This window comes from Tenrec ecaudatus, chromosome 10, assembly GCF_050624435.1.
Source record: "Tenrec ecaudatus isolate mTenEca1 chromosome 10, mTenEca1.hap1, whole genome shotgun sequence".
Taxonomy (NCBI): domain Eukaryota; kingdom Metazoa; phylum Chordata; class Mammalia; order Afrosoricida; family Tenrecidae; genus Tenrec; species Tenrec ecaudatus.
The window spans coordinates 134,909,646-134,933,076 of NC_134539.1; the positions used below are offsets into that span (position 1 = coordinate 134,909,646).

Sequence of the window (23,431 nt, forward strand, 5' to 3'; positions counted from 1 at the left end):
GGAACCAATCATAATGATCTACATATTACCCCCTCCCAGGGGAAGGGACAACAGAAAAGTGGGTGAATAGAGACATTGGTCAGTGTAAGACATGACAAAATAATAATAATAATAATATAAATTATCAAAGGTTCATGAGGGAGGGAGAACAGGGGAGGGAGAGGGGAAAAATGAGCTGATACCAAGGGCTCAAGTAGAAAAAAAATGTATTGAAAATGATGATGGCAACACATGTACAAATGTGCTTGACACAATGGATGGATGGATGGATGGATTAGGATAAGAGCTGTACAAGCCCCCAATAAAATGATTTTAAAAGAAAAAAACACATGCATAGACACACACACAACACACAAAGAAAGGGTTTCTGGCAAGAGACAGTGTCAGGTTGGCCCAGATTTTCAGGATATGTGGCCCAGGGTACCTCACCCTCACCTGTAACCTGGGGTGCTGATATTGTGGAGTCTGTCTCCTGGGGTGTTGGGAGTATGATATGAAATGACGTGTTGCCTGTTGCCGGGGCGTGGAGGTGTTTTAGGAGCTGTACAAGGGTCAGTCATGACAATTCATCCCTTTCTCTACTCCACACGGCTGAGAGATGAGCAGTCCAGTCCCAATTCCAAAAAGTCCTCACTGCCATTGAGTCATTTGGGCTCATCCACCTACGAGACAGAGAACTGACCCCTGTGGCTTTTTTTTTAATTTTTAAAAAAGAACTCATTACCATGGAATTGATGTCAACTCATAGTGACCCGATAGAACAGGGTATAACTGTCCCTGTAAGTTTCTGAGAGTATGAGACTGTTTATGGGAGTAGAAATCCCCATATTTCTCTTTGGAGTGGCTGGTGATTTTGAACTACTGATGTTGCAGTTAGCACTCCAATTTGTAAACACTATGCCTATAAACCTTTACTGGAGCAGAAAGTCTCATCGTTCTCTTTTGGAATGGCAGGTAGGTTGGATGGCTGATTTTTCTGTTAGCTGCCCAGTGTGTAAGCTACTCTATCACCAGTCCCAGTGACCCGAAAATAAGGTCAGGCCTTTGTGTTCTGTTGGAGGGGACAATGTAGGGTATACAGACTCATCCTCTTTATCCTGAATGCTGGTAACTAGTGAACGATCAGCCTCAATAGGAGTGAGGATAAAGGACGGAACTGAATCAAAAGTCTGAAGATGCACAGCTCCAATCCTGAGCAGGGTTCTGGGGCACAGAGAGCCTGCCATGACATAACTTTGAGGTCAGAAACACCTGGAGTCTCAATCTTGTCTTGTTGCTGGGCTGTGAAAGGATGATGATGCTAATCACGTTGAAGAAATGGTAAATGTTGCTTCCTTTCCTCCTTTTTTGACATTCAGCTCCATTTAGCAGTCAGGAAAGTTTGAGATGGGACAGTGAACTAGAGCCAAGCAAGGGATTAGAGTCAGAACTTAAATCTGGTTTCTTGGTTTTGCATTGGGTGCTCTTGAGCAAGAGAAAAGAAATACAGACATTAGAATTGGCACTGCTGTGTCCATTTTAGGAGCATTCGTCCCTGAGTCCCTACATGTGGAAAGCATTGTGCATTCCTGGAGCTTGTTGTATTTACTCCTTTGCAAACTGCGAATGTTGATGTGATCTTCCTAAGTGGATGGCAGTAATATTAGGATTAGGTCCACTTTACAGAGGATGAAATTGAGGCACTTGAAGATAAAAAGGCTGACGGTGGCCCAGAGCAGGTAGAAGACCCAATAAACATGTAGTGAAACCCATGTTCAATCGTTACTATGGTTGAGGAAGTGCACGCAAGTAACCCTAAGCTTAGCCCTGCTTGCTGGTTACTCTGCCAGGTGAGGCCTGTAAAATTGAAGAGACTTTGATTCTGTAGGGCTGGGAGGGTCTGTGAGCATATCCACTACAGATTATTAAGTAAGCACAAGTAAACCCGAACCCACGTATTAGAGTAATCCAACACGGGTTAAAAACACAAGCTAAAGCCTTCCAGTTATCAAGGAGCTCCAATCCACTATGTAAATCGAGGTTAGTTTTGCCTGATATTTGCCATTAATTTTTTCCCTCGCTTCATTCACTTTGCAGAGGACCCTGGCCGCCGCAAAAAAAAGAGGCAACAAATTAAAATTCAATAAAAAGAAGCGAGGCTGCCTGCGCACGCAGAAGCCCCCTTACGGCGCATGCGCAACCTGACAACGTCCGGCTTTCGGTAGCCACGTGATCGGATGGCCTTGGGCGCATGCGTACTGGGAGACTGGGCTATACCACTTTGCTCTTCGGAGGGGTTTATTTTCCATGTTTTAAAGTACAAAACGTCTTTCCGACCCCGGGAGCGTACTGGCTCAGGCTTGAACTAAGAATGTAAGTGTGTGTCGTATAAAGCAAGGCTTACAGGCGGGAGGAGGAGGCCGGAAACGCAAGGCGGAAGGTGGGCTCTCCCCTGAACAGATAATGGGAGGAGCCTGGCCCAGGCGGATTCTTTCCTTTCGGCGCTGCGGCCGCAGCCATGAGGTGAGGGTTCGCGGGTCTCTGGTGGGGGCTTAGCCGGGCGGGCGGCGACGGCGGGGCCTGGTGCGCGGCCCCCGAGAAGGGAGATGAGGGGGCGGCAGGCCTGAAGCGGCCGGTCCCAGAGCTCGAGAGAGGTCGGAGCACACTGGGCCGCGGCCTAGGGGGATGCGGGCAGCGCCCCGGGAGCAGGGCGGCCCCGCGCGTGCCCCCCACCACCACGTGTCGGAGGCGACCCGCGTGGGCTGAGCCAAGGCAGCGACGAGGACTAGGTCGCGGTTCCCCAAACTCGGCAGGGCGCCCCCATCTGCCTCCCCGTGACGTAGGGAAAATTTCGCACGGGCCTCAGGTGTCCGACTGCCGACAGGGCCGTCCAGCGACTCCCTGCTTGTAAAGGTAGTTAAAGCGCGAGGCTTCTAAGACCCACGCGCCGCGGCAGACGGCGTCATTTGTCAGCCACAGAGCAGCTGGTGGGTTTGAACTGCCATCCTTGTGGTTGGTCGCCACCCCTAACCCCCAGCACTGCACTCCCAGCATGACGGCCCGCCTTTAACACCATCACAGCCCCTGGGTGCCGCGGATTCGTGCTCTTGCTAAGGCAAGGAGGTCAGAGAGCAGTGGAACTACAGACATTTTCAACTTAAAATCACGAAGGGTAGAAACCTTATCCCTAATGCAGGAAAACTTAACCTTGGAATTATGCTAAAAGTGGTCTTTTGGGCCCAACGGGAGCACACTGCTAAAGGTCTTAAAGATTAAATTCAGAAAAGTACTTATGGGGGAGGGGGCACGTATAGCCAGGCCAGTAATGCTACGCTGCCCTGTTTTGAATCCCCCTCTGTGTGGCGTGTGCCATAAACTTAGCGAGCCCCCTTTGGATGGTGGGGCCTGAGTCTCTGCTCTGCCCCACAGTATGCTCAGGCTCCAGAAGAGGCTCGCCTCCAGCGTCCTCCGCTGCGGCAAGAAGAAAGTCTGGTTGGACCCCAACGAGACCAATGAGATTGCCAATGCCAACTCCCGTGAGTACCTGGACTCTGCCGCCCTGGGGAAGCCTGTGGTTTGGGATGCCTGCGGAATGGCAGGAACATGGACACAGGGAACTATCGCAGAGATTCTCTTTGCTTGCCCTTTCCTTAAAGGGAGGAATCGAAATGGATGGACAGATGATGATTCTGAACTGGCTGTTTTGTAGCTGTGAAGGGTCTGCGTGTAGTAGGAGACTTTACTCTTAGTCTGGTGGAGGAACATGGGAGAACTGGAGCCTCGCTCAGACCTTTGGTGGTTGAATATTCAGGAGCGGAAAGTAGGCTCTTTGCCACATGACAGGCAATCCGTGTTGACCATACTCTAAGGCACTCAGAGGGACCCGGGTGGCAGTGGCTTTGGATAAAATACAAATTTGGGGACCTTCCCATTGCTTTTGAGGCCACTGGGTCAAAGATGTAAATGGTGTCTCTTGCCCTGTCCCATCTGGTCCCTGGGTTATCGATTGTCTGCTTTCTCATCAGGTCAGCAAATCCGGAAACTGATCAAAGATGGCCTTATCATCCGCAAGCCTGTGACCGTCCATTCTCGGGCCCGATGCCGCAAAAACACCCTAGCCCGCCGAAAGGGCAGGCATATGGGCATAGGTAAGAATGGTCTTCCCTTGTTCTGGGATTCGAGTGCTAAATGCTTGATTGGGGGGCTGGGCATACAGTTCAATGTCAGGGATTTTTTCTTCCCACTCATCAAGCCCTTCAATGAGCTGTCTGTGTACAAACGAGTGTTGGCGCTGCTGTTGTAATTAAGATACTCTTAGTGGGGGTGGGAAAGATCCTATTGTGCCCTTCCTCTACCAAGGGATTAACTGGGATCTTGGGGGTTAGGGGGGGCAAAGCTCCTATGGAAAACCATACTGCCTTGGTACATGCTCTAGCATAGCCACATTCTACACTGAGTAATGATCATTTGTGCCAAAAATTGTGTGAGTGAAAGGAATTACATATTAGTCTTCCTCAAATATCTGTACTGTATTTGCTTGTTAACCACCTCTAGTAACTGACAAAGCTTGGGCAGTGGGGTGCCTGGGCAACACTGATAACTGACCCATCTTACCCACAGGTAAGCGAAAGGGTACTGCCAATGCCCGCATGCCCGAGAAGGTCACGTGGATGAGGAGGATGAGGATTCTGCGCCGGCTGCTCAGGAGATACCGGGAGTCAAAGAAGATTGACCGCCATATGTGAGCATACCCTTCTCTTGGGGACACCATGATACTTCACTGCTTTGCTAACTTAACTCTGCCTAGTTAGTAGCCCTGGCTCCCTGGCCTTGGGGAGAGGCCCGTGTGCCTTAGGTAATCCTGGCCTGTTTTGTTTTCCCACCCACCTGAATACCATCAGGATAGCGCTTTTTTTTTTCCTGCTTTGCATGCATGCTCTTGGTCTGGGGGAAAGTCCTCCCTGTGGTGAGGGGAAGCCAGTAAGCTGCATAGGGGAGCCACTCCCTGGGGCCCTGCCTCTGAGCCAGCACCTCCCACACCTCTGCTCCTTCTCCCCATAGGTATCACAGCCTGTACCTGAAGGTGAAGGGGAACGTGTTTAAGAACAAGCGGATTCTCATGGAACACATCCACAAGCTGAAGGCAGACAAGGCTCGCAAGAAGCTCCTGGCGTAAGTTTCTTCAGAAGTTGACCTCAAGTGCCATTTGGGGGTGGGGGGGACTGCTTGGACTCTTAACTTCAGGGTGAGGGGTATTTGAGGCAGTGGCTTTGGACTCTTGGGCATCCATTTAGATCCAAAGTCCAATGGGACCTGTGGAGATGAGAGGAGCCTGCCTCAGTGTTAGGGAGGCTTGTTGCGACCTTCGCATGGGCCCGACTGGAGGCTGGCGTGCACTCTTGTCTGGAGTATCATTGTTTTGTGAGTGGCGCATATGTCTGTTCGAGACACCAGTGTTTCTCTGCCCCCCACACACCCACATGCCACCTGCCTGTTGCTTTCGGGGACTAGGTTCGTTGAGGGAGTGGGTGGCCCTGGCAACATTGCCTTCCTCGAACTGACTCCGCTCCAGGGGAGAGGTCCCGGTGGTGCTTCCCTCTCAGCAGCTTACCTTTTCCCCCTCTACCAGTGACCAGGCTGAGGCGCGCAGGTCTAAGACCAAGGAAGCACGCAAGCGCCGTGAGGAGCGACTCCAGGCCAAGAAAGAGGAGATCATCAAGACTCTGTCCAAGGAGGAAGAGACCAAGAAATAAACTCCCCCTCTCTTCTCTGTACATAGCGGCCTTGGCAGTTCTATTGATCAGTCACTCAATAAAAGCAAGCCTTACTGGCCTGCCCCTGAGCTGCTTCTGTTTCTGACTCCTTTGTGGGTGTGGTGTTTGCTGTTGGGCGGCCAGAGCTGGCCTCACTGTGGGGTCAGGACAAGCCCTAGTCAAGGTGCCCGTTGTACACCTTCCACTAATGCTAGGCAACAGCCATAGGTGTCTGGTTTCTACCCCTTCTCTGGGAAAGGCTCTGGCTTCAGTGGAGGATAAGAATGGCTTACTCCCCAGGCTCCTAAGTCAGGTGCTGCCGATTGCAGCCCAGCCATGTGGCCTCTGCGCAGACTTAAGGGTGCTATGAGGGAACCGTGACAGCAGTTGAGGTCACATTCATCTGAGACCACAGTGTATTCCCAACTGTGGCCTGGAGTTTCCTAGAATCCAGGAGACCTGAACTTTGAAATTAGCATTACTGAGATGTAACTATCAAACGGGAGCAAACTCATTGCTATTTAGTCAACACCGACTCGGTCAGGCATTTGGACAGGGTGGGGAGGTTCCTATGAGTTTCCAAGACTAAAGAGAATAGAAAACATTTCTCTGAAGAAGTAACTGGAGCCCTCTTATTTTGAGCAGTCTAATTTTTTTAAAACTTCCCTCAGAAAATTGTGGTTTATACCTCATCTAGGCCCCAGGAGAAAGGTCTCCTGTGGCAGAAATGACAGGCACGCTAAGAACTAGGGCAGCCTCCAGTCACTGAGCTGGTGGGAGAATATGTGTCCCCTTTAGCAAAGTTAGTTGGCTTTTTTCACATGTGCTAACTGCCATAAATGGTTCACTAAAGCACCTCTTGAGCCAGGTCCTATTAGGAAGACAAGATTGGTGGTGTGAAGGAGGGGTTAAAACTGTCTCCCTTTTTGCACGTGGGAAAACGAGTGATGTGTCAAATTCAGACTTGAATTAGCAGTGGGTGGAAAGATGTTTCAGGAACAAGGTAGAGCTAGGCCTTAGCACGTAGGGCAGAGATCTTTGCTGGTGACGGGTTTTCTGGGCTGACGATGGCTTGGGTGATGTTGAGTGGGTCTACCGGCATTATGAAGCAGTCAGGTCGTCCAGGTGGAAAGGTAATAGACAAAGGGGGTGAGGTGAAGTTGGGCCGAAAAGTTGGTAGAGGATGCCTCTGCCTGAGCACCCTGGGCTGGCATGCCCTCTCCTTGCTACCTTTCTGCACCTCACCTCCCTCAAGGAGCTCCAGGTTTCCTACGGTGACCCATTAGTAGGCCTTAGAGCTGTGCTGGTCAGATGAGAAAGTGGTACTTGGAGCAGGAAAGGCCGGCTTCAGGCTCGGCCCTCCTTGAGCCCCGCTTCTGCTCTCCTCTTTGTCCTGGGGAGTGGGAGGATTGGACAGCTGAGTGGGATCTGCACGGGGCTCTGCTGTGCCTCTGCCGCAGAGCCCCGAGGAGAGCGGTCATTCATTTCTGGATTCCCCAGCTGCCTCTACAGCAGCTCTTGTTCTGAGACATAATTCAAAATGGGGATCTGAGACCCAGGCAGGGGAAGGCCGTGACCACACGTCCAGCTTGGTGCATGGGGCACCTCCTTTCCAGGTTTGGCTTGGAGGATGAAAGGTGTTGGAAGACGACATCCATCCCCTTCACCCCCTCCCTGGGTTCCAGAGCCGATGTATGGAAAGCATCTTCGAACCGAGACCAGGAGATGGCGCAGTTCCCTCACCCCACTCACCAGGTGTAAGGCTGCTGACCCGGGTATACAGGCTTTGGGGAGGAGGAGGGGAGAGATGAGAGTGTGGGTGCAAGTTCACGGCTTCTTTCGAGCCTCTCCCCCTGCCCCAGGGTGGTTCACCTCTTCCCCCTTAAGGGCCGGCAATCCCTTCCCAGGGCAGCGAGGGCGGGCCCTTTCCTCTCAGTTCCTCCGTCTCTTCCAGGTCCTGAAGCCGTGGGCAAAGCCGATTTCTTCTCCCAGCTCCGTGCAACTGCATCCTACGAAGTTTCTGTGCCCTTTCAGGCTCGGTGGTGCCCCGAGCGAGCGAGCACAACTCTTCATTTTTAGATGAGGAAACCGAGGGCGAGGGGCGAGGACTCCTCCATTCTCGGCATTGGCCGTACCCTGCAGCCATCTCGGCTGCCTGCTCCGCAGTCGCCAGCCGTGGGAGGGTGTGATTCAGAGTCCGTGCAGCGAAGGGGCTGAGCACAGCTGCTGCTGGGGGTGGGGAGCAGAGCATAGGCATCCTCTGCCTCCTTCCAGGTGGCCAGCTCTCCCCAAAGCAAGACTGCCTTCGGTGCACCTCAGCAGTGCACCCCTACCCACCCACCTAATGAGCTCTCTCCGCCCCCCCCCACGTGGGACCTCATCAAAAAGGCCAGAGGGGCTGGCTCTGAATGGTATCCATCTCTACACCCCCACGTCCACCCCTCTCCGATTCACTCCTATTTTTGCATCGTGCCCAAGGCCAGGTGGTTGACCTTTAGCCAATGCAGCTGGCAGTCCATGCCAGGTGGGAGCATGGGCTGGGGTCCCTGTGTGGTCAGTGACAGCGGAGCCAAATGGTGGGCTGGCCCCCCCAGCATGGCATTCTCTGCTCCAGGGCCCTGGTGTTGCTGGTCCAGCCACCCCTCCTCCCCCAGCCCCCCCCCCCCCACACACACACACGCCCGGCCCTGGGCCCAGGCAGCAGTGCCTACAATGGGGGCACCAGCTGGTGCCAGCCCCAGGCTGTGAGCATGCTGTCGGCGCTTCAGCCACACCCCGAAGCTGCTGTGCTCGTCAGCGCGGCAAATGGGCTTGGGGGGAGGCGGGGTCCGGCCAGCTGCCGTCCCACACAAATGGGAATGTACTGGGGGCTTGCCTGCGAGGCTCGCGCTGTCTCCAGTGGGGTGAGGGTCTGGATGGTCAGGGCCCCAGGCCCAGAATCTCAGCGTGTCTGTCTCCATCTTTCTAGCGTGAGACGCTGCGAAAGCCCGGGGCAGGGCGGGGAACGACCTGAGCAAGAGGCGGGGCTTCTAGGGCAGGTGTAGCCACTGATCTGCTGGGTGACCTTGGGCAAGTCCTTAGTCCTTTCTAAAGGCCTCCGCGTGCTCCTCTATCCAACGGACATAATCAAGCTGACCTTGGAGAAACCAGCTACGTCTCATGCCCTACTTCTCCTGAGTGGACAGGCGACGTCACCACGTTCCTCGCGGATCACGGAGAGAATTTAATAAAATGAACTTTCCTGGCACTGGAGGTGTCCGCTTACATGCCTTCCCCGCAGACACTCCCTCCTCCTCCTCCTCCCTCGCCAGGGCCTTCGGGGTGAAGGGGCCCAGGCGCTTGTCCCAGCGGGTCTACCTCGTGTGGGGATGGGGGAAACCAGAGTTGACTTAGCCCCAGGTAGCCCCCCAGGAGGGGTCGGCGCGCACCCCGCTGCAGGCTGCCAGCTCTGCAGCCAGCCCGCCCGCCCCTCCCCTGCCCTATAAATAGCGCAGGCGGCGAGCGGCAAGGATGACGCAGCGGGGAGGGAGGGCGGAGGGCAGAGGCAGCTGGGCCCAGCCCCGGTGGGCCGCGGGCATGGCGGCGAGGGGGGATCCTGATGACGGGCAGGAGTGAGTCATCTCAGGGCCCCGCTGTCCGCCACTGTTCGCCCCACTCACCCCCCACCCCCAACCTATCTTGGGCTGTGGGGGCGAGGCTGGTGGCAGCAGCCCTGGGCGCCAGGGGCGGTCATGCAGCGAAGGGACCTGTGCGCCTGGTCTGTGCCGCCCCCTCAAGCCTCAGGCCCTCTTCCCAGGACGGAGGGCTGGCAGCCCCCCATACTCTCCTCCCCCTCCTTGGGTCCATAGGCGTCCTCCCGATTGCTTTCTCCTGCCCCGGGGATGCTTAAGAACTCCTGTCCTGTCTGCAGCAGCCCAAGACCCCTTTTTTTCTGAGAAACACACAGATTCACCACCCCCAGGCTTGCAGGCAGGTAGGAACCCAGCCCCAGGCCCTTCCTTCCTCCACCCCAAAGCACCTGTGCATGCGGGCGCGCATTGCATCGCGGGACCAACACGCAGACAGACACAAGGTGAACCAGAAACATTTACTTAGGGGCCTCGGGCGTAGCAGTGCCCCAGCAGACCCATCATGCAGCCTCATGTACAGTGGGCATCGTACCCTCCCCGAGGGTATTGCTGGGGGAGGGGGGCTCATGGCAGCAAACAGGGCAGTGTGGCTTGAGCCCCCTCATAGGGGAGAAGTGGGCCAGGGACCTTTGAAGGAAGATCAGTGTCCCTCTCTCTCAGAATGGAGAGGTGACTGTGCCCAGGGTGGGGGTGGTATCGGCTGGCACAATCAATGGGTTTCGGGGCGGGAGGTGGCACCAGAGAAAAGCAGCTACAAGGGAGGGGTCATTGTTGTGTGTGCCCACCCCCTTCTTTTCCTTGTGGCCAAACAGACGTTCCACTTTCCCTCAGGCATCTGGCATCTGTCTCCCAGGACTCTGTGTCCAGAACCAGGGAGGCCACACAACCAGCAAAGGGACTCTGGACACAGTAGTCTTGTCCCCTACAGGGCCCCGGGAAAGAGAAGATGGGGAAGGGCCCCCTGGAGGTCAGCCCTGGGGGTGGGAACCTGGGCCTGGCCTGGCCTGGTCAGGAAGGTTTGCCTCCCCACACCCACGGAGATGGGGTTCTGTCAACCAATCATGGGCCAGATATTTGTTCTCCATTTGGTTTGCACTCAGGCTGCTTTGGGGTGACCTTTTCCAGGGGACAAGGGCAGGGTGGAGCTGCTGTATTTGTTCTACTGGAAGGGATCATCTTTAAGTTGGTGTGGCTCCCCTCCTCCCCACTCCAAACCCCCAACCTGCCCCTCTTTCGGCCCAGGTTTCAAGTAATGGGACGTATTCCCACAGAACTTTCCTGAGAATTGACTTAGTAACAGAAGTGGTGAGACTAGGAGGTGGATTCAGGACCCTCCCTCACCCTGGACCCCCTACAGTCCTGCCCCAAAGTGGCCCATCTCCACATCCAAAGGAGCAGACACAGGGTCACATGTCCAGCAGAGATTCTGTGGGGAGGCGGTGGCAGGCATGCAAAGGCAGTTGGGGCTCGGAAGACTCTGGAAGAAGCAGCTAGAAGCTCACCAGGCTGGAGGGTACCTGGAGCTTCCCCAGTCCTTCCCGGTTTCTCCTCCTCTCGCCAGTTTCAGTGGAGTGACCCACTCGGGGCACCCCCACCCAAGAACTAAAACCTTCCTCTGGATAGGTGGCCCCTAAGCGGTGGCGAGTGGTCCCTAGGAGAGAGGCAGAGAGGGAGGCTGTGGACAAGCATGCCTGCTTCCCTCCCAGGGCCGGAAGCAAGGGCCAGGCGTGGGCAGGGGTGGCATCTGCGTTTTCTGGGCTCCTCTCAGATCTCGGTCAGGGTGTCGGCTGGCACCAGGCCCCGCTTCTTGCCACTGCTGACGCGGATGAAGCCGTCAGCATCCTTGCTTCTGCCCACGCCCACACAGACCTGAGCAGAGAAGAGCGTGACAGGCAGCAGAGGGCCAGCCTTGCCTGCAGCCCTGGCCCCAAGTCTGGCTGATGGCACCGCTTGAAGCACCCCAGGGAATGACAGCACAGGGCAGCGTCAGAGATGGATGAAGCCTGCAAGTCTGGGGCTCAGCATGAGGGCTGACACCTGACATCACCCAGTCCACCTTCTCCCCCCATTACACAGAGGGAAAAATGCTTGCCTAAGGCCTCACACCGGCCAGAGGAGGAGCTAGGATCCGAACCCAAGCTTCTAACTTCCTAATCCAGTGTCCCTTCCCCCTCCCAACACTGCCTCTAATGTCATTTAAGTCCCTGTGAGCCCCCAGCCTCATCTCCCAACAGAGGATGCCATCTCTCCATCTCTTTCTCATCTGCCATTTGGCAGCAGGCATCCTTGGCTGGGCATCCTCCAGTGGCCCCTCGGTGCTGCCGCATGTCCACTCTCTGGCCCCCAGACACTCACCTGGCTCTCCCGGAGGCTCATGTACCCTTGTTCCTTGTTCCCAGAGAAAGCTCGACAGCAACGCCAGACATTCTCTCCCGGTCTCACTCGCTGCACAAAATTGGCAGGGAAGAAGCCCACTCGGTCGCCAATCTTGCCCTGGGGATGAGGTCGGCACTGAACACCAGAACCAGCCACCTCCCCGCTGACCCAAGCTCCCACCCGGGGGCATGGCCACCAATCTCCTGATCCCTGGGCCCTCTGGTCAAGGTCCCCTCTGGGTGCTTACTGGGCAGGGAAGAGCGGGGCATAGGCCGAGGTCAACACTGAGAGCCAGGCCCAAGGGTTGGTTCGAGCTTGTCCAGCAGGGAAGGTCATAGGGACTTGGTTGAGATAGGGCCCTGAAGCCTCCCTCTGCTCCCCACCCCACTAAGGTCTGCTAGTCACCTTCCACCAATCCTCGTTGGAGTCGTCCACCAGCAGGATCCGGTCACCAGGCCTGGTGGAGGAGAGAGCAGGGGGAGTGTGTCAATAGCCCCTGGGGACCCAGACACCCTGCATGTGCTCCGCAGCTAGGGGAGGATGCTCGATTCCTCAGCTGTTGGGTGCCCACAGATGTAACAGGCCCTCTAAGACAGAGCCCTGGATGAGGGCAGCAAGTGGGGGCTTGGCTCTGGGGGCATCTCAGGCACCTGCCTGGGCACAGCAGCCTCAGGCTGGCAGAGAGTGGGCTCCTCAAGGTCGTTCTCACCCTGGCGTGTCCCTGAGGTTGGAGGCCTGTCGGCCACAGAGGACTTACTGCAGGGCCAGGTCATTGCTCTCCTGGGGCAGAAACTTGTACAGTGCGACGTAGGAGTACATGGTCCCCACATCCTTCCGCAGGAGGGGCTTGGGGGGCTGTGGGGAGAACTCTGGGTCACCGATGTGGCACAAGGACGCCTCACTCCACCCGCTGTCCCTTTGTCCTGACCGCACCTGCCCGGGAGCTAGGAAGCAGACACAGTTTATTCAGAGTTTACAACAGGAAGCAGGGACCAGGGACAAGCCCATCTACTAGGCTCACTCGCTCATGGGTGGGGGTGGGGAGGGGAGGTCTTACTGCACCTGCAGCTCCCCCCCAAAGGAGGAGGAATAGGTACAGATAGTGAGTCTGTATTAGGGGGGGTACCCATGCCCCTGCCTCCCATCACCCCATGATCCAGTTCAGAGTCAGTGACAAAGAGAAGCGACATCCCGCAGCTCCCACCCCAGCCTGATCAACCCAGAGGCAATCGGGTCCACACAGGGAAACCTCACCTGCTGCCCAGGGCTCTTCTCCTCGGATCCTGACCCTTCGCTCTCGGCGGGGGCTGTGAATACTGGAGACGATGGGGGCAGAGGGGGGGGCCAGGGTGTGAGGCAGCCGAGTGAGATCACCCCGTTGTTGTGCCCCACACCGGTCCCTGAAGCCCATCACTCACCACTTTCTCCAGGGCCCTCTTCTGAGCTGCGAATACTGCCTTCTCCATCCTCAGTCAGCTCATCCCGCTCGCTCTGAGGCAGAGAGAGGGGAGGGCTCAACCCCACAGCCCTCATCCTCGGGGGCTCCTCTCCCCAAGATTCCCCTCTGGTGCCCACCCTACCAGGCTCCGGGTCGGGGACTCGGAGGTGCTGCTGAAGCTGGACCGGTTCATCAATGCCAAGGAGGTGCCGTAGCGCAGCGTCTCGTAGACCGGATCCACCTTCCCGCCGGCTCCTGCTGAAGAACCACCCTCAAGACCTGGCCCGTTGCAAGGTCTGCTCTGTCCGCAGACCCTGGATCTCCATCCCCGGGGCCTGGGCCTGGGATGTCCCAGAGGGCTCTGCTGTCCAGCTGGCCCTAGGGTGGCCTTGCCATCGTCCTCCTCACTGGCACATCCTCCTTTCAGTGGCGGCTCCTCCTCTAGAGGTCTAGGCAGCCTCGATTTTCCTGCCCCTCCCACTCAGACCCCCTTTCGTGTCAGCCTACCCCAGAGGAGCAATCGGCTCTTGAGTCTGCTCACTTCTCTCTCTCCACCACCACCAGCCTAGACCAAACTCTTCCTGGCAAAGCCTCCTGCCAGTGACCTGTCTGCCAGTGGGGCTCCCTGCTTCCTGCAGCCCTTCACCCAGTCCACCTGGCAGCCAGGCCGCTCTGGCAAAGATGCACAAATCACCCTTACAGCAAAGTCTAAAAAGTAACCCTAGAAAGGACCCCAAGGGTTTGCACCCAGCATCCTTTGCCCCCTCTCCCCTGCCTTCCACCCTGTTCCAGTCACGGGGTTCTCCTCTTTGACTTCCTACCCTTTCTTCCCATGCCGGGCTCTGCCAGGCCCTCAACAGACGAGCTCCTCATCCTTCACGTCTGAGAGGCTTCGCCAGTGCTGCAGACAAGAGCAGGGCCCTTTCCACACTCTCTCTTCATCCCGCCTCGCTCATTTGTGGCAATCTCTAACACTAGTTAGTTCCTGATCACTTGAATGACTATACTTCACACCAGTCTCCTTTCTGAAGCCAACAGCTTTGCCTTCTTCAAAGCTGTGGCCCCGGGTCTAGCACAGTGCCTGGCACTTGGTGAAAGCTCAGTTAAGAGTTGGTTGAAGAATGAGTGAAAGACTCTTTGACATTCAGGACGGGGACACCCAAAGAAGAGAAATGATGGCAGTGCCATGTACTAGCGGTGTCAGTGGGGCTCGGGTGTCCCTTGAGAAATACATGGGTTTCTCATGGCACCCGAGTGGGAGCAGGGGCCCGAGGAGGGCACTCACCCCCGGGTGGTGACTCCTTGCTGGCAGCACAGGCTGGCAGTGGCTCATGCACCAGGAGGGGGGAGCTGAAGTTTCGGCGGAAGGAGGTGGACTGTGGAAGGAGGCAGACAGAGCGAGGGTGACCCCACAGGCGGTGGGCAGGGGGAATCAGATTTTAGGGGCACTCAGTCCCCCATAGTGGCAATTTCAGGATGTGTCATGGCCAGCTGCTTCCCCAGGGTTGGGCCCCTCACCGTCTTGCCCGGGCATTGCTGGTGGGAGATCTCCTCGGAGCACCAGAGGTGGACGCTGGCTTTACATGTCTTACATCGCAAGCCCTGCTTGGAGTTTCCTGGAAGAGTTTGAGTTTTGTAAGCAGGGTGGGCCTTTGAGAGAGGGCAAGGGCAGGATGGTGCAGGGGCAAATGCACAGGGTTGGGCATCCTCATGTCAGCCTGGGGGTCTGGTACTTAGCCCTCCAGGAGCTGAGTGGTAACTGCCAGATGGCAGAGTCATTGGCAAACACAGAGGCAGCAAGACTGGGTAACCCCGCCTATCCCCCAGAGTGAGAGGAACAGCTAGGTCTGGAGGTGCCAGTAGCAAAGGCTCACTATCAGGCATGGTCCTGCCCCCCAACACCCACTACAGGCCCTCCTCTCGGCCACCACAGCCCCTGGGCACCTACCCACAATGAGCTGGTGGCACATTTCACAAGGGCTGGCTCGCTTGAAGACGTATTCCTGGAAACTGTGCAGTCTCACTGGTTTGAGAGGGGCCAAGGGTCGTGGGACTGGGCAAGGGGAGGGGGTTGGGGTGGGCAGGCCCTTGTTGGTGGATGCCGGCGGTGGGGAAGGAGGGGGCAGTGGGGTGGGGGGCGTCAGCAGCACCTCCGTCGGGCACTTAAGCTCAGAGCCTGAACGAAGGAAGAAGTTCTCCACACTCTTACTTCGAAGGATGGTCTTGAGGGAGAGCGAGCGCTTGAACCGCTGGAGCTGGGAGGAGAGGAGCGGTGAGCTGAGTCCAAGGAGCTCGCCCAGAGGGGGCGGGTTCAAAACCAGCACCAGCCCCACCCCCAGGAGGTCCCCAGCCCAATGTGGCCAGGTCTTTCTCTTTTTATTTGAAAAACAAACAAAAAATCTAGCCAGGTGGAAACAAATCCAAGAGGTTTTGATTCCTTCCCCTTTGCATAACGGCAGTCGAGTATTTTACCTGGGCCTGGTTTTGTTTGTCACTTAGCAATAAATCTTGGGAATCGGTCCCTCTCACAACATAAAGAGCTGTAGCTTCCTTGTTTATGGCTCCACAGTAGCTCACTGTGTGTGTATCCCAGTGACTCGAGTTGTGAAGTAACAAACTCCTAGCAAACAAAGCCGTGTCCCACCTGAGGTCTGGGGCGGAGGCAAGAGGGGTGGCCATCCTGGACCCCCTCCGGGAGTGCTGCTGGTTCCGGATCCCCCTGATGATCACCTCTCCCCGCTCCCAGCCTGGCTTCCCTTCAGGCCCCAATACCCAGTCTGTTTGCGGGCTGCAGGACTCCCGCCCCCACCTTCACCTATCACAGCCCCACCCTTCCCTCCACACAGTTCGCTGGACTGGGCCCACGGGAAGCCTGTCATGGCTCTGCGGGACACAATGCCAGCTCCTCATTCCGGCCAGGAGCCTCCCAGGCAGCTGAGCCAAATTGACCCGTACTGGTTCCAAAGAGTACTTTTATCTTGTAAGAGGCACAGCGGGTTAAGTGTTGCGCTGCTAACAGACAGGTGGGCAGTGGTTCGGTTCGGCTGGAGCTCAACAGCCCATCTGAACGGGAAAGATGGGGCAGCCAGGCTTCCACAGAGGCTGACAGCCTCAGAACCCCCACACCCCACACTCCCCAGGGGGAGTTCTCCTCTGCCTGGGGTGTCACTATCAGTCCAAATCAACGAGACAGAGGTAGACTAGCCCTCAGCTTTCCAAGAGCCCCTTGCCAGCTTTCCATTTCATGGGAGCACTCCCTCCACTCCCCCACCCCTCCCCTAGCACCGACTTCCAGTCCACGACCCCCCACTTTGAGAGCAGAGATGGAAAAAGCAACGCAACACCCTCGTTCTGTGCTGTAGGGTCAGTTCCAAGTCCGGGCCACGAACCCCCGGAGCTCAGAACTACGCTCCTCAGGGCTTTCCCTGGGGGTGCTCTGACGGAACAGGTGGAGTTGAACCACTAGCCCTTCCGTGAGGAGCAGAGCACCAGCCATTGGCACCTCCTGGGATCTTCGAGGGCAGGGACAGTCGCCACTCCCTGGAGTCTCGCAACTGCGAAGTGAGATCAGAAATGGGTATCCCCTGCGCCCTTCTCGCTCACCCAAAGGCACCCGACTGAGCCTGCGAGCCTGCGCCTCCGCAGAGCCTGGCTCCCCTCCCCTCCTGATGAGAGCCCCTATCCCTGCCCACTCCTTTCCAGTAATAGAGAGAGGGGCCAAGACCCAGCTTCAGGCAGCAAGATTTGGCTGGGGTTCCCTGCTGCCGTGCTGAGCAGCCTGTAGACCAAGGGGGTGCCAAGCGATGGCAGTGGTGGCCCCTCCAGCCTCAGGGAGGGCAGCCAGCAGCAAGATGGAGGGGAAGTGGTGGCAGGAGGGGGGGAGGCACAAGCCAGGCCTGTGCGTGCCAGCTGAGAGGTCAGAGCCCCAGGCCGTCTGGCACACTGAATCACTGGTGGCACGCTGAATCACGGGGTTCCTTCCAAATGCAGCCCAGAGACCTGGCCAGCACTGCTGGGAAGACCTTCTCTGTGTGTCTTCGAGAAGCAGGATCCCGGGCCCCAGATGCCTGCCTGGAGAGTTAATTAGAACAGAGACTAGCCCCATCAGACCAGCGGTCACCCCAGGGCCTAAAGCCAGAGACTCTCAATGTTCTGCCAGGGGCTGCTGGGGTACAGCCCATGGGGCCTCTGGGAGCAAGTGCTGGAAGAGGGAACAGAGTGAAACCAGTGCTTGAGGCAAGTTTCTTCCCAGTGTCAATGTCCCCGCGGGGAGAGAGAGACAGACAGACAGACAGACAGACAGACAGACAGACAGACTGACTAGACCTTCTCTGAGCAAGGCAAGACTCTGGGTCCACAAAGCAGACAGGAGAACCTCCAGAGCCAATGCCTCCCCATCACCTCTCGTTCCATCTTGGCATCGCCCTCTAACCTCTAGCGTGGTGACTATGATCCTGCTTTTCAGATGAGGGGTGGGGGGTGCACCTCAGAGAGGTGAAATCATTTCTCCAGGAGACCTCAGCTGGGAAGAGGCGGGCACATGGGGACCTGAGTCCAAATGGCCAGGGGCAGCCTATCAGTCTGGTGCTTACTCCTGTCCTTGTGTGGTTTCAAGGACCTGTCCACCAGGCCAAGCATGGAATTTCGAGTTAGGGGGCATCTTGTCACCTAGGTCAGTCCCCGCCCTGTCAACCACCATGGTCTGTCTTCACCAAATGGTACTACTGGAAGCTGCCTGCCTGGGGTTTTGCCCATCAGCCCTTGTTCCTCCCAGGCTCCAGAAGGGGTGATGCCCCCTTGCGAACGTCAGTTCTTCCAATGTTCGGAGGTATCCTTCACCATCCCCCACTCTCAAGGGCACATTTCCATAGTCATCTCATAGGAGGTGATTTTCCCAGTAGGATTGAAGTTTCCCAGATCTCTAACCTATGTCCCTTCCTGGTCCTCCCTGGCCTCGATGTCAACAGCCAGGGTACCAGCTGCCGCTGCCTCTCTGGGGAATGTTCTTGAGCAGCATGGTGAAAGCTGCCTTGGTTCTGCCCCCTAGCTCCCCTGTGGACTCTAGATCCCAGGAGCACGGGAAACTGGGAAGGCATGCCATGCCATTTGGAGTAGTTGGCAGATATCAAATAGACAGTGTGGTTGGAGGGCAGAATGGTGGTATTTCTGTCAAATGGCTGAATGTCTGCCCATTCCAGAGATGCCCGCCTCAGCTACCCAAGCCTCATCTTGCCCAAGTATTCCTGCTCCTGGGACTTCTAATTCCCAGAGAGGACCTTTCCTCATCTCCCCACCAACTAGCTTCTGGTGACACCCCCCCCACCGCCCTAGGACATGGCATGGGGAGAAGCCTCCAAATGGCCAAAGGCAGCCTATTGCCCTGACAAGCCAGCTGCCTGGGTCCCATCCTTTCCCATTGAACCAAGAGCTTGCCTAGCTTGGGGCCTGGGCCACCAGACTTGTTCTAAATTGCCCCGCAGAGACTAGGCCTGACCTGCCTGTTGCCTCTCCTCTCCACCTCCCCCCCCCCCCAGGGACAGAGTTTGGTCCCTCCTTTTCTCAGTTGCCAGTACCATCTCCTCACTTCCTGCCCGTTCCTAAAAGGGCACCAGGCAGCTGGTGGTGGGTGGTGGCGGATGTGGCACAAGCTGACTCAGATGGCAGAGCTGTTATAATGGGGTCTTCTCAAGGATCGCCCAGAAAGGGGGTGATGGACAGGCTCTGTCCATTCCCGGAAGGGTTGCCCAGTAGCTTGGGGGCAGGGGTGAGACACAGCCCTTAGAATGGGCAGAGGGCTGGATTCTGGGGCTGCAAAGAAAAACCCAAGGCATCTGAATTGGCCTGGGATGTGACTTCTTTGCCTGCTGGGCACCAGCCCCTCTGTTGTACCTGGTTCACACTGAGAGTAGTGTGGGCAATCACCAGCAGCCCCCCTTCCAATTTGGGACGAAAGCTTCTTTGTGCCAGATTGAGATTGAGGTCGAGGTCTTCTCTTTGGGAAGGCTGACCAGCACCCCGCGTTCTCTCTCTCTGCTCTGCCCGTCCTATCCCACAACTCTGCGAGGGCCGGGTGGTCCCACTTACTGAGTCAGTGCTTTAGAAGGATGAGGGAGAGGCGAGGGGAAAGGGTGAGAGCTGTAATTGTCCTGGCACAAAGGGGCCACCCCCCTGCACCCCCTCCTGGTGCTTGGACCCCCATGGTACAGACCCAGAGGTGATTGTAGGTTGTAGGTTGTAGGAGGCAGGAGCACACCTGGCAGGTGCTGAAACATTCCCTCCCCCCTCGCCCCCGCCCCCGGCTACACACACACACACACACACACACACACACACTGCTGAGCTGGCAGCAGCAGTGAGGTAGGATCGCTGAGGCAGCACTGCCTGGCACTCCTGCTGCCTTGGGTGGCTCCTGAGGGGGGCAGGCAGGAAGGGCTCCCCAGTCCTAGGGAAACAAGCATAAAGCCTTGAATGTCTGCCCAGGATAACTGAGCTCAGGGCTGTTAGAACTTCTGGGACCCTCTGCTGAGAAATACCGCTGTGACAAACAGCCAAGTGCCACCCCAGCTCCAGTCTCTCATTGCCTTGGCTGGCTGGCTGTCAGGGGACACTTGACTCTCCAAAGAAGAGTTCATTTGGCCAGTGGTCTGAGAGATCAGGGTCAGCCTCAGAGGGGGCAGGCTGGCTATGGCTGTGCTTGGGCTGGGCAGGGTGACCCCATGGGTCCCGGGGACTTCAAGATAGGGTGCTTTAGCCAGATCCCAACCTGACCTTATTCCTCTCTCCCTGGTCACCCTTTTGATGACCTTGACCTTGAATTATTCTCCTACTGGTAGGGGTGCTCAGGGATGTAGAGGAAGAGGGGCTCTGGGAAGGGAAGGGTTGAAAAGGAGCCAGATACTGGGAAGTCCTAGACGTCCTAGTACTCACTGGCCCTCCTGACCTAGTGGAAGCGGGGCAGGATGGGAACCAAATGCCAGGGAGAGGGGGGTGGGCGAGGGAGCCCATCCGCACAGACCCTCTGCGCTCTCCACCCCCAGCCCGGCGCAGGTGGCTTCGTGGAACTTCTTCCGGTCACCGCACCTAGACCTCGGGAGGGGAGGAGGCAGGCTGGGGGAGAGGGGGTGGCATGGGAGTGGTGGCCTCCCGCCACTCGCTTCAGTATTTGGAGTCTGGCTCCGCCCGCCTTCACAGGGGAATAATTTATTCATTGTGACTCCCGCAGGAGTAACAGTCATACATAATTAGGGTTAATTATGACATTCATTAATTACGACGGCTTTTCTTTTCGCCGCTTTCTCCTCCCGCCCCTCCTGCCCGAGTCCGGCTCCCGGGTGGGGGTTGGGGTGGGGCGGGCAGCCGGGGTTCGGGAGCCGCAACCTCAGGGCGACCGCCCGGCTGCCGCAACCCCCGGTGGCGACCGCCAGCTGCGCCACTACTTCACCCTCCCACCCCCGCCGCAACCCCCCCACCCCCGGACCCAGGGCTCCACCGGCGGGAAGGAGCGGGGTGCAGGGCTGCGGCGGGTCCCGGGGGGAATAGGGGGGCCAACGCCGAGACCCCAAGCTGAGACAAACAGGTTGCAGAGGCTCGGCCGGAGCGACGCCGCAGAGAGCGCGCTCCAAGGTCCCGACGGGGCCCCTGGCCCGCCCCCCGCCCGTTCCCCGCGACTGGCCGGTGCGCACCCCGCCCGCCGCACCGAGTCCCTTCCAGCAAAGCCGACCCGCGCCTCCCGGCGGGTCGCGCCGCGCGTCCCTCGTCACGCGCGCAGGGCGTGCAGGGCTTGTGCGATGGGCGCCCAGGCGCGTGGGGGGCCCCTCCCGGGGTCCGGCCCTCCGCCGTGACCCCACGGGCCCGAGCCCACGGGGCGACCGCGCGCCGGAGCCGGGCAGGCGGCGCGACCGCCGAGTTACCTTGGTCTCCTGGAGGGCGGAGATGGTCCCCGGGGGGGAATGGGCGGCCGCGTCATCCGGCTCGTTCTCCTTCTCGCTCATTTCGGTCATGGTGGGGGGCCAGGGGCGCGCAGGGGGCCGAGACCCGACGGCAGGCCGGCCCGGGGGGCCAGCGGCGGGAGGCGGCGGCTCCCTGGGACCCCGAAGCCCTTCTCGGGAGACTGCCCCCAAGTCAGCCCCAGGAGAAACCCGCCGAGGCAGGGCAGCCCCCCACTCCCGGGCGCGGGCCGAGAAAGTTCCCGGGTGGTCCCGGGCCGGGAATCCCTGTGGGCGGAACGACCCCGGGCGAGCGGACGGAGGGTCTGGCCGGGATGCAGCTCAGAGCGAGGGGAGGAGGGAAGTGGGGACGCGGGGATGAGCCGCGGGCGGGCGCGCCGGAGCGGTCTGTGTCCGGCCGGCCCCGCCGTCCTCTGCGCCCGCCCCCCATCCCGCCGCCCCCCCTCGGGCCCCAGCCCGGCACCCGGCGGCCCCTCCGCCCAGTCCTCGCCTTCCAACTTTGATTTAGGAGGTCGCCTGGTCCCTCCCCCTTCCCTCCGCGGCGCCCCTGGGGTGTTATGCAAATAGGGCTCCCTGCCATTGGCTGCCGAGGTGGCTAGGAGGAGGAGCTGGGCGGAGCCGGGGGGGCTCGACCAGATGGGGAGGGGCTTGGAAAGAAGTGGCGGGGGCACGCTTACTCTGAAAAATCGACTTGAGAGTCGCGACAAGGTGGAGGGATCGGAGATCCATTAGTTGGAGTGCGAACGGGTTGAGGGCAATAGGAATAGGTTGGAGCTGCAGCAGGATAGCTCAGAGAGAGACCCAAGGTAGGACTGCCTGACCCTGCTTTGGAGAACGCGTGGGACCCCTTCTACCCCAATAACCCAGGGTCTCTCTGCCAGGGGGAGGGGCTTTCTCCACAAATACACCGCCCTAGGCCAGGCTACAGCCTGCAGCAGGGAAGAAGCCAGTACGGATGGCTCCTGTGGACTGAGCCCAGCACAATCAGATTCCTTGTCCTCTGGCCGTCAGCAGAGAAGGGGCCTCAGTGCTCACATCTAAGGACCCCAAACCTCTCCAAGACACCTCCCCACCTAGGTACCCTGCAGTTAGATGGGGTGTGGGGGAGAGCTCACCTTCCAGTGCTGCCCCTCTCTACCGGGCCTAAAGGTGCACGGACCCATTTCCCCAAACCGTCCTCTTTGGTCTCCCCACCCTTTCTCCTGACTCTTCCGGCCCTGGCCAACCGCTGCATTGCCAACCCCTGACCTCTCCACGGAGAAGGGAGGGAGACCTGGCTGGACAGACTCCTTCCCTGGACCCTGGACGCAGGTGGAGGGACAGCTGTAGCTATGTCTCCCTTAGAGGGGGTGGTGGAGGGGGGTGGTAAGGACAGCACTCCTCTGTGGTGAGAGGATGGGGAATCCAAGGCACACTAAGATGCTGGAGGGGGTTCTGCCCCTTGCCAGTCCCAGAGGACATGGGCAGCCCCCTCACATTTCTTCTCACAGTCCTGTCCTACCAAGGATGAGCTCACCACCTGTGGCACACTGCTCAGGTTACTGCATCCTGACGTGGAGATTTATTTCCAGTGATGGAATTAGGACAGAGGCAGCCAGGAGGGTTTATGGTTGGGAGGGGCTTGGACCCCTCCTCTGCAGACTCACCCTCTGCAGCAGCACCAGCAGACTTCCACTGATTCTGGGCTCCTGCCCTCAGCCTTCCAGCTAGCCTCCCCTTCACCCCTACAAGACCCTTTACTACCAGCCCATCTGGTCTCTTCACCCCCTCAGGCTCCCCCTGCTCCCCCTTGTCCTGTCAGCCTAGGCCAACTCCTCCCGCCATCCTGGGCTTTGCAGATTTGGGGTGCTTGGTGGGCCATCAGACCCTCCAGCTTTCCTGGGCTGGAGCAGACTGGCTTACCATCTGTGCTTGGAGACTACTTCCTGGCGAGAGTTCGCCCCATTCTCTGTTATGGACCCTGGAGGGTCAAATGCTTGTATAGTCACGAATAAACTCTGTGACCTTGGGCAGGTAGCAAGACCTTTCAGAGCCTTAGTTCCTCACCTGCAGGATGGAGCTTGTCCCTACCCCGGTGGGTGGGGACTGGAGGGAGATGGTGCAGATGGGCACGTAGCCACAGCTGAGAGAAGACGGGCAAGAGCCGACCAGCTTCTCTTTCCCCTGATTACTTCTGGGAGCTTTGTGCCTTCTGCGTGTAGTCCCTGAAGGGCAGAGGAACCAGCTTCCTTCTCTCACTCTCCTCAGCAGTTTGGTGCCTGGTGTACGGGGGTGGTGTGGGAGAAAGACCCAGAAGAAGTGGCTAGCAGC

The 23,431-nt window shown here is 57.8% G+C and overlaps 2 protein-coding genes across 2 annotated transcripts; one reads left to right on the forward strand and one right to left on the reverse strand.

Annotated features, from left to right (window-relative positions):
• Positions 1 to 3,408: 3,408 nt before the first annotated feature.
• RPL19 (ribosomal protein L19) lies at positions 3,409 to 5,838 on the forward strand. Its single transcript, XM_075561753.1, has 5 exons — positions 3,409 to 3,515; positions 4,005 to 4,127; positions 4,600 to 4,720; positions 5,041 to 5,151; positions 5,609 to 5,838. The coding sequence occupies exons 1-5, from the start codon at positions 3,410 to 3,412 to the stop codon at positions 5,730 to 5,732; spliced, it is 585 nt and encodes a 194-aa protein (XP_075417868.1). The 5' UTR covers position 3,409; the 3' UTR covers positions 5,733 to 5,838.
• A 4,766-nt stretch (positions 5,839 to 10,604) lies between these two features.
• STAC2 (SH3 and cysteine rich domain 2) lies at positions 10,605 to 21,385 on the reverse strand. The gene is made up of 11 exons (XM_075559323.1): positions 21,086 to 21,385; positions 15,124 to 15,430; positions 14,694 to 14,791; positions 14,461 to 14,551; positions 13,318 to 13,430; positions 13,156 to 13,228; positions 12,992 to 13,062; positions 12,495 to 12,592; positions 12,143 to 12,194; positions 11,717 to 11,854; positions 10,605 to 11,230 (listed from the first exon to the last, which is right to left on the reverse strand). The coding sequence occupies exons 1-11, from the start codon at positions 21,173 to 21,175 to the stop codon at positions 11,126 to 11,128; spliced, it is 1,236 nt and encodes a 411-aa protein (XP_075415438.1). The 5' UTR covers positions 21,176 to 21,385; the 3' UTR covers positions 10,605 to 11,125.
• Positions 21,386 to 23,431: the final 2,046 nt, after the last annotated feature.

Bases quoted from the DNA above. Each gene is read 5' to 3' on its own strand.
- RPL19 (XM_075561753.1), top strand. From the start codon at position 3,410: ATGCTCAGGCTCCAGAAGAGGCTCGCCTCCAGCGTCCTCCGCTGCGGC. The intron at 4,128-4,599 runs GTAAGAATGGTC...TCTTACCCACAG, and splicing joins GGGCAGGCATATGGGCATAG to GTAAGCGAAAGGGTACTGCC. The intron at 5,152-5,608 runs GTAAGTTTCTTC...CCCCTCTACCAG, and splicing joins GCTCGCAAGAAGCTCCTGGC to TGACCAGGCTGAGGCGCGCA.
- STAC2 (XM_075559323.1), bottom strand. From the start codon at position 21,175: ATGACCGAAATGAGCGAGAAGGAGAACGAGCCGGATGACGCGGCCGCC. The intron at 11,855-12,142 runs GTGACTAGCAGA...CCTCATCCCCAG, and splicing joins CCAACGAGGATTGGTGGAAG to GGCAAGATTGGCGACCGAGT. The intron at 11,231-11,716 runs GTGAGTGTCTGG...TTCTCTGCTCAG, and splicing joins TGAGCCTCCGGGAGAGCCAG to GTCTGTGTGGGCGTGGGCAG.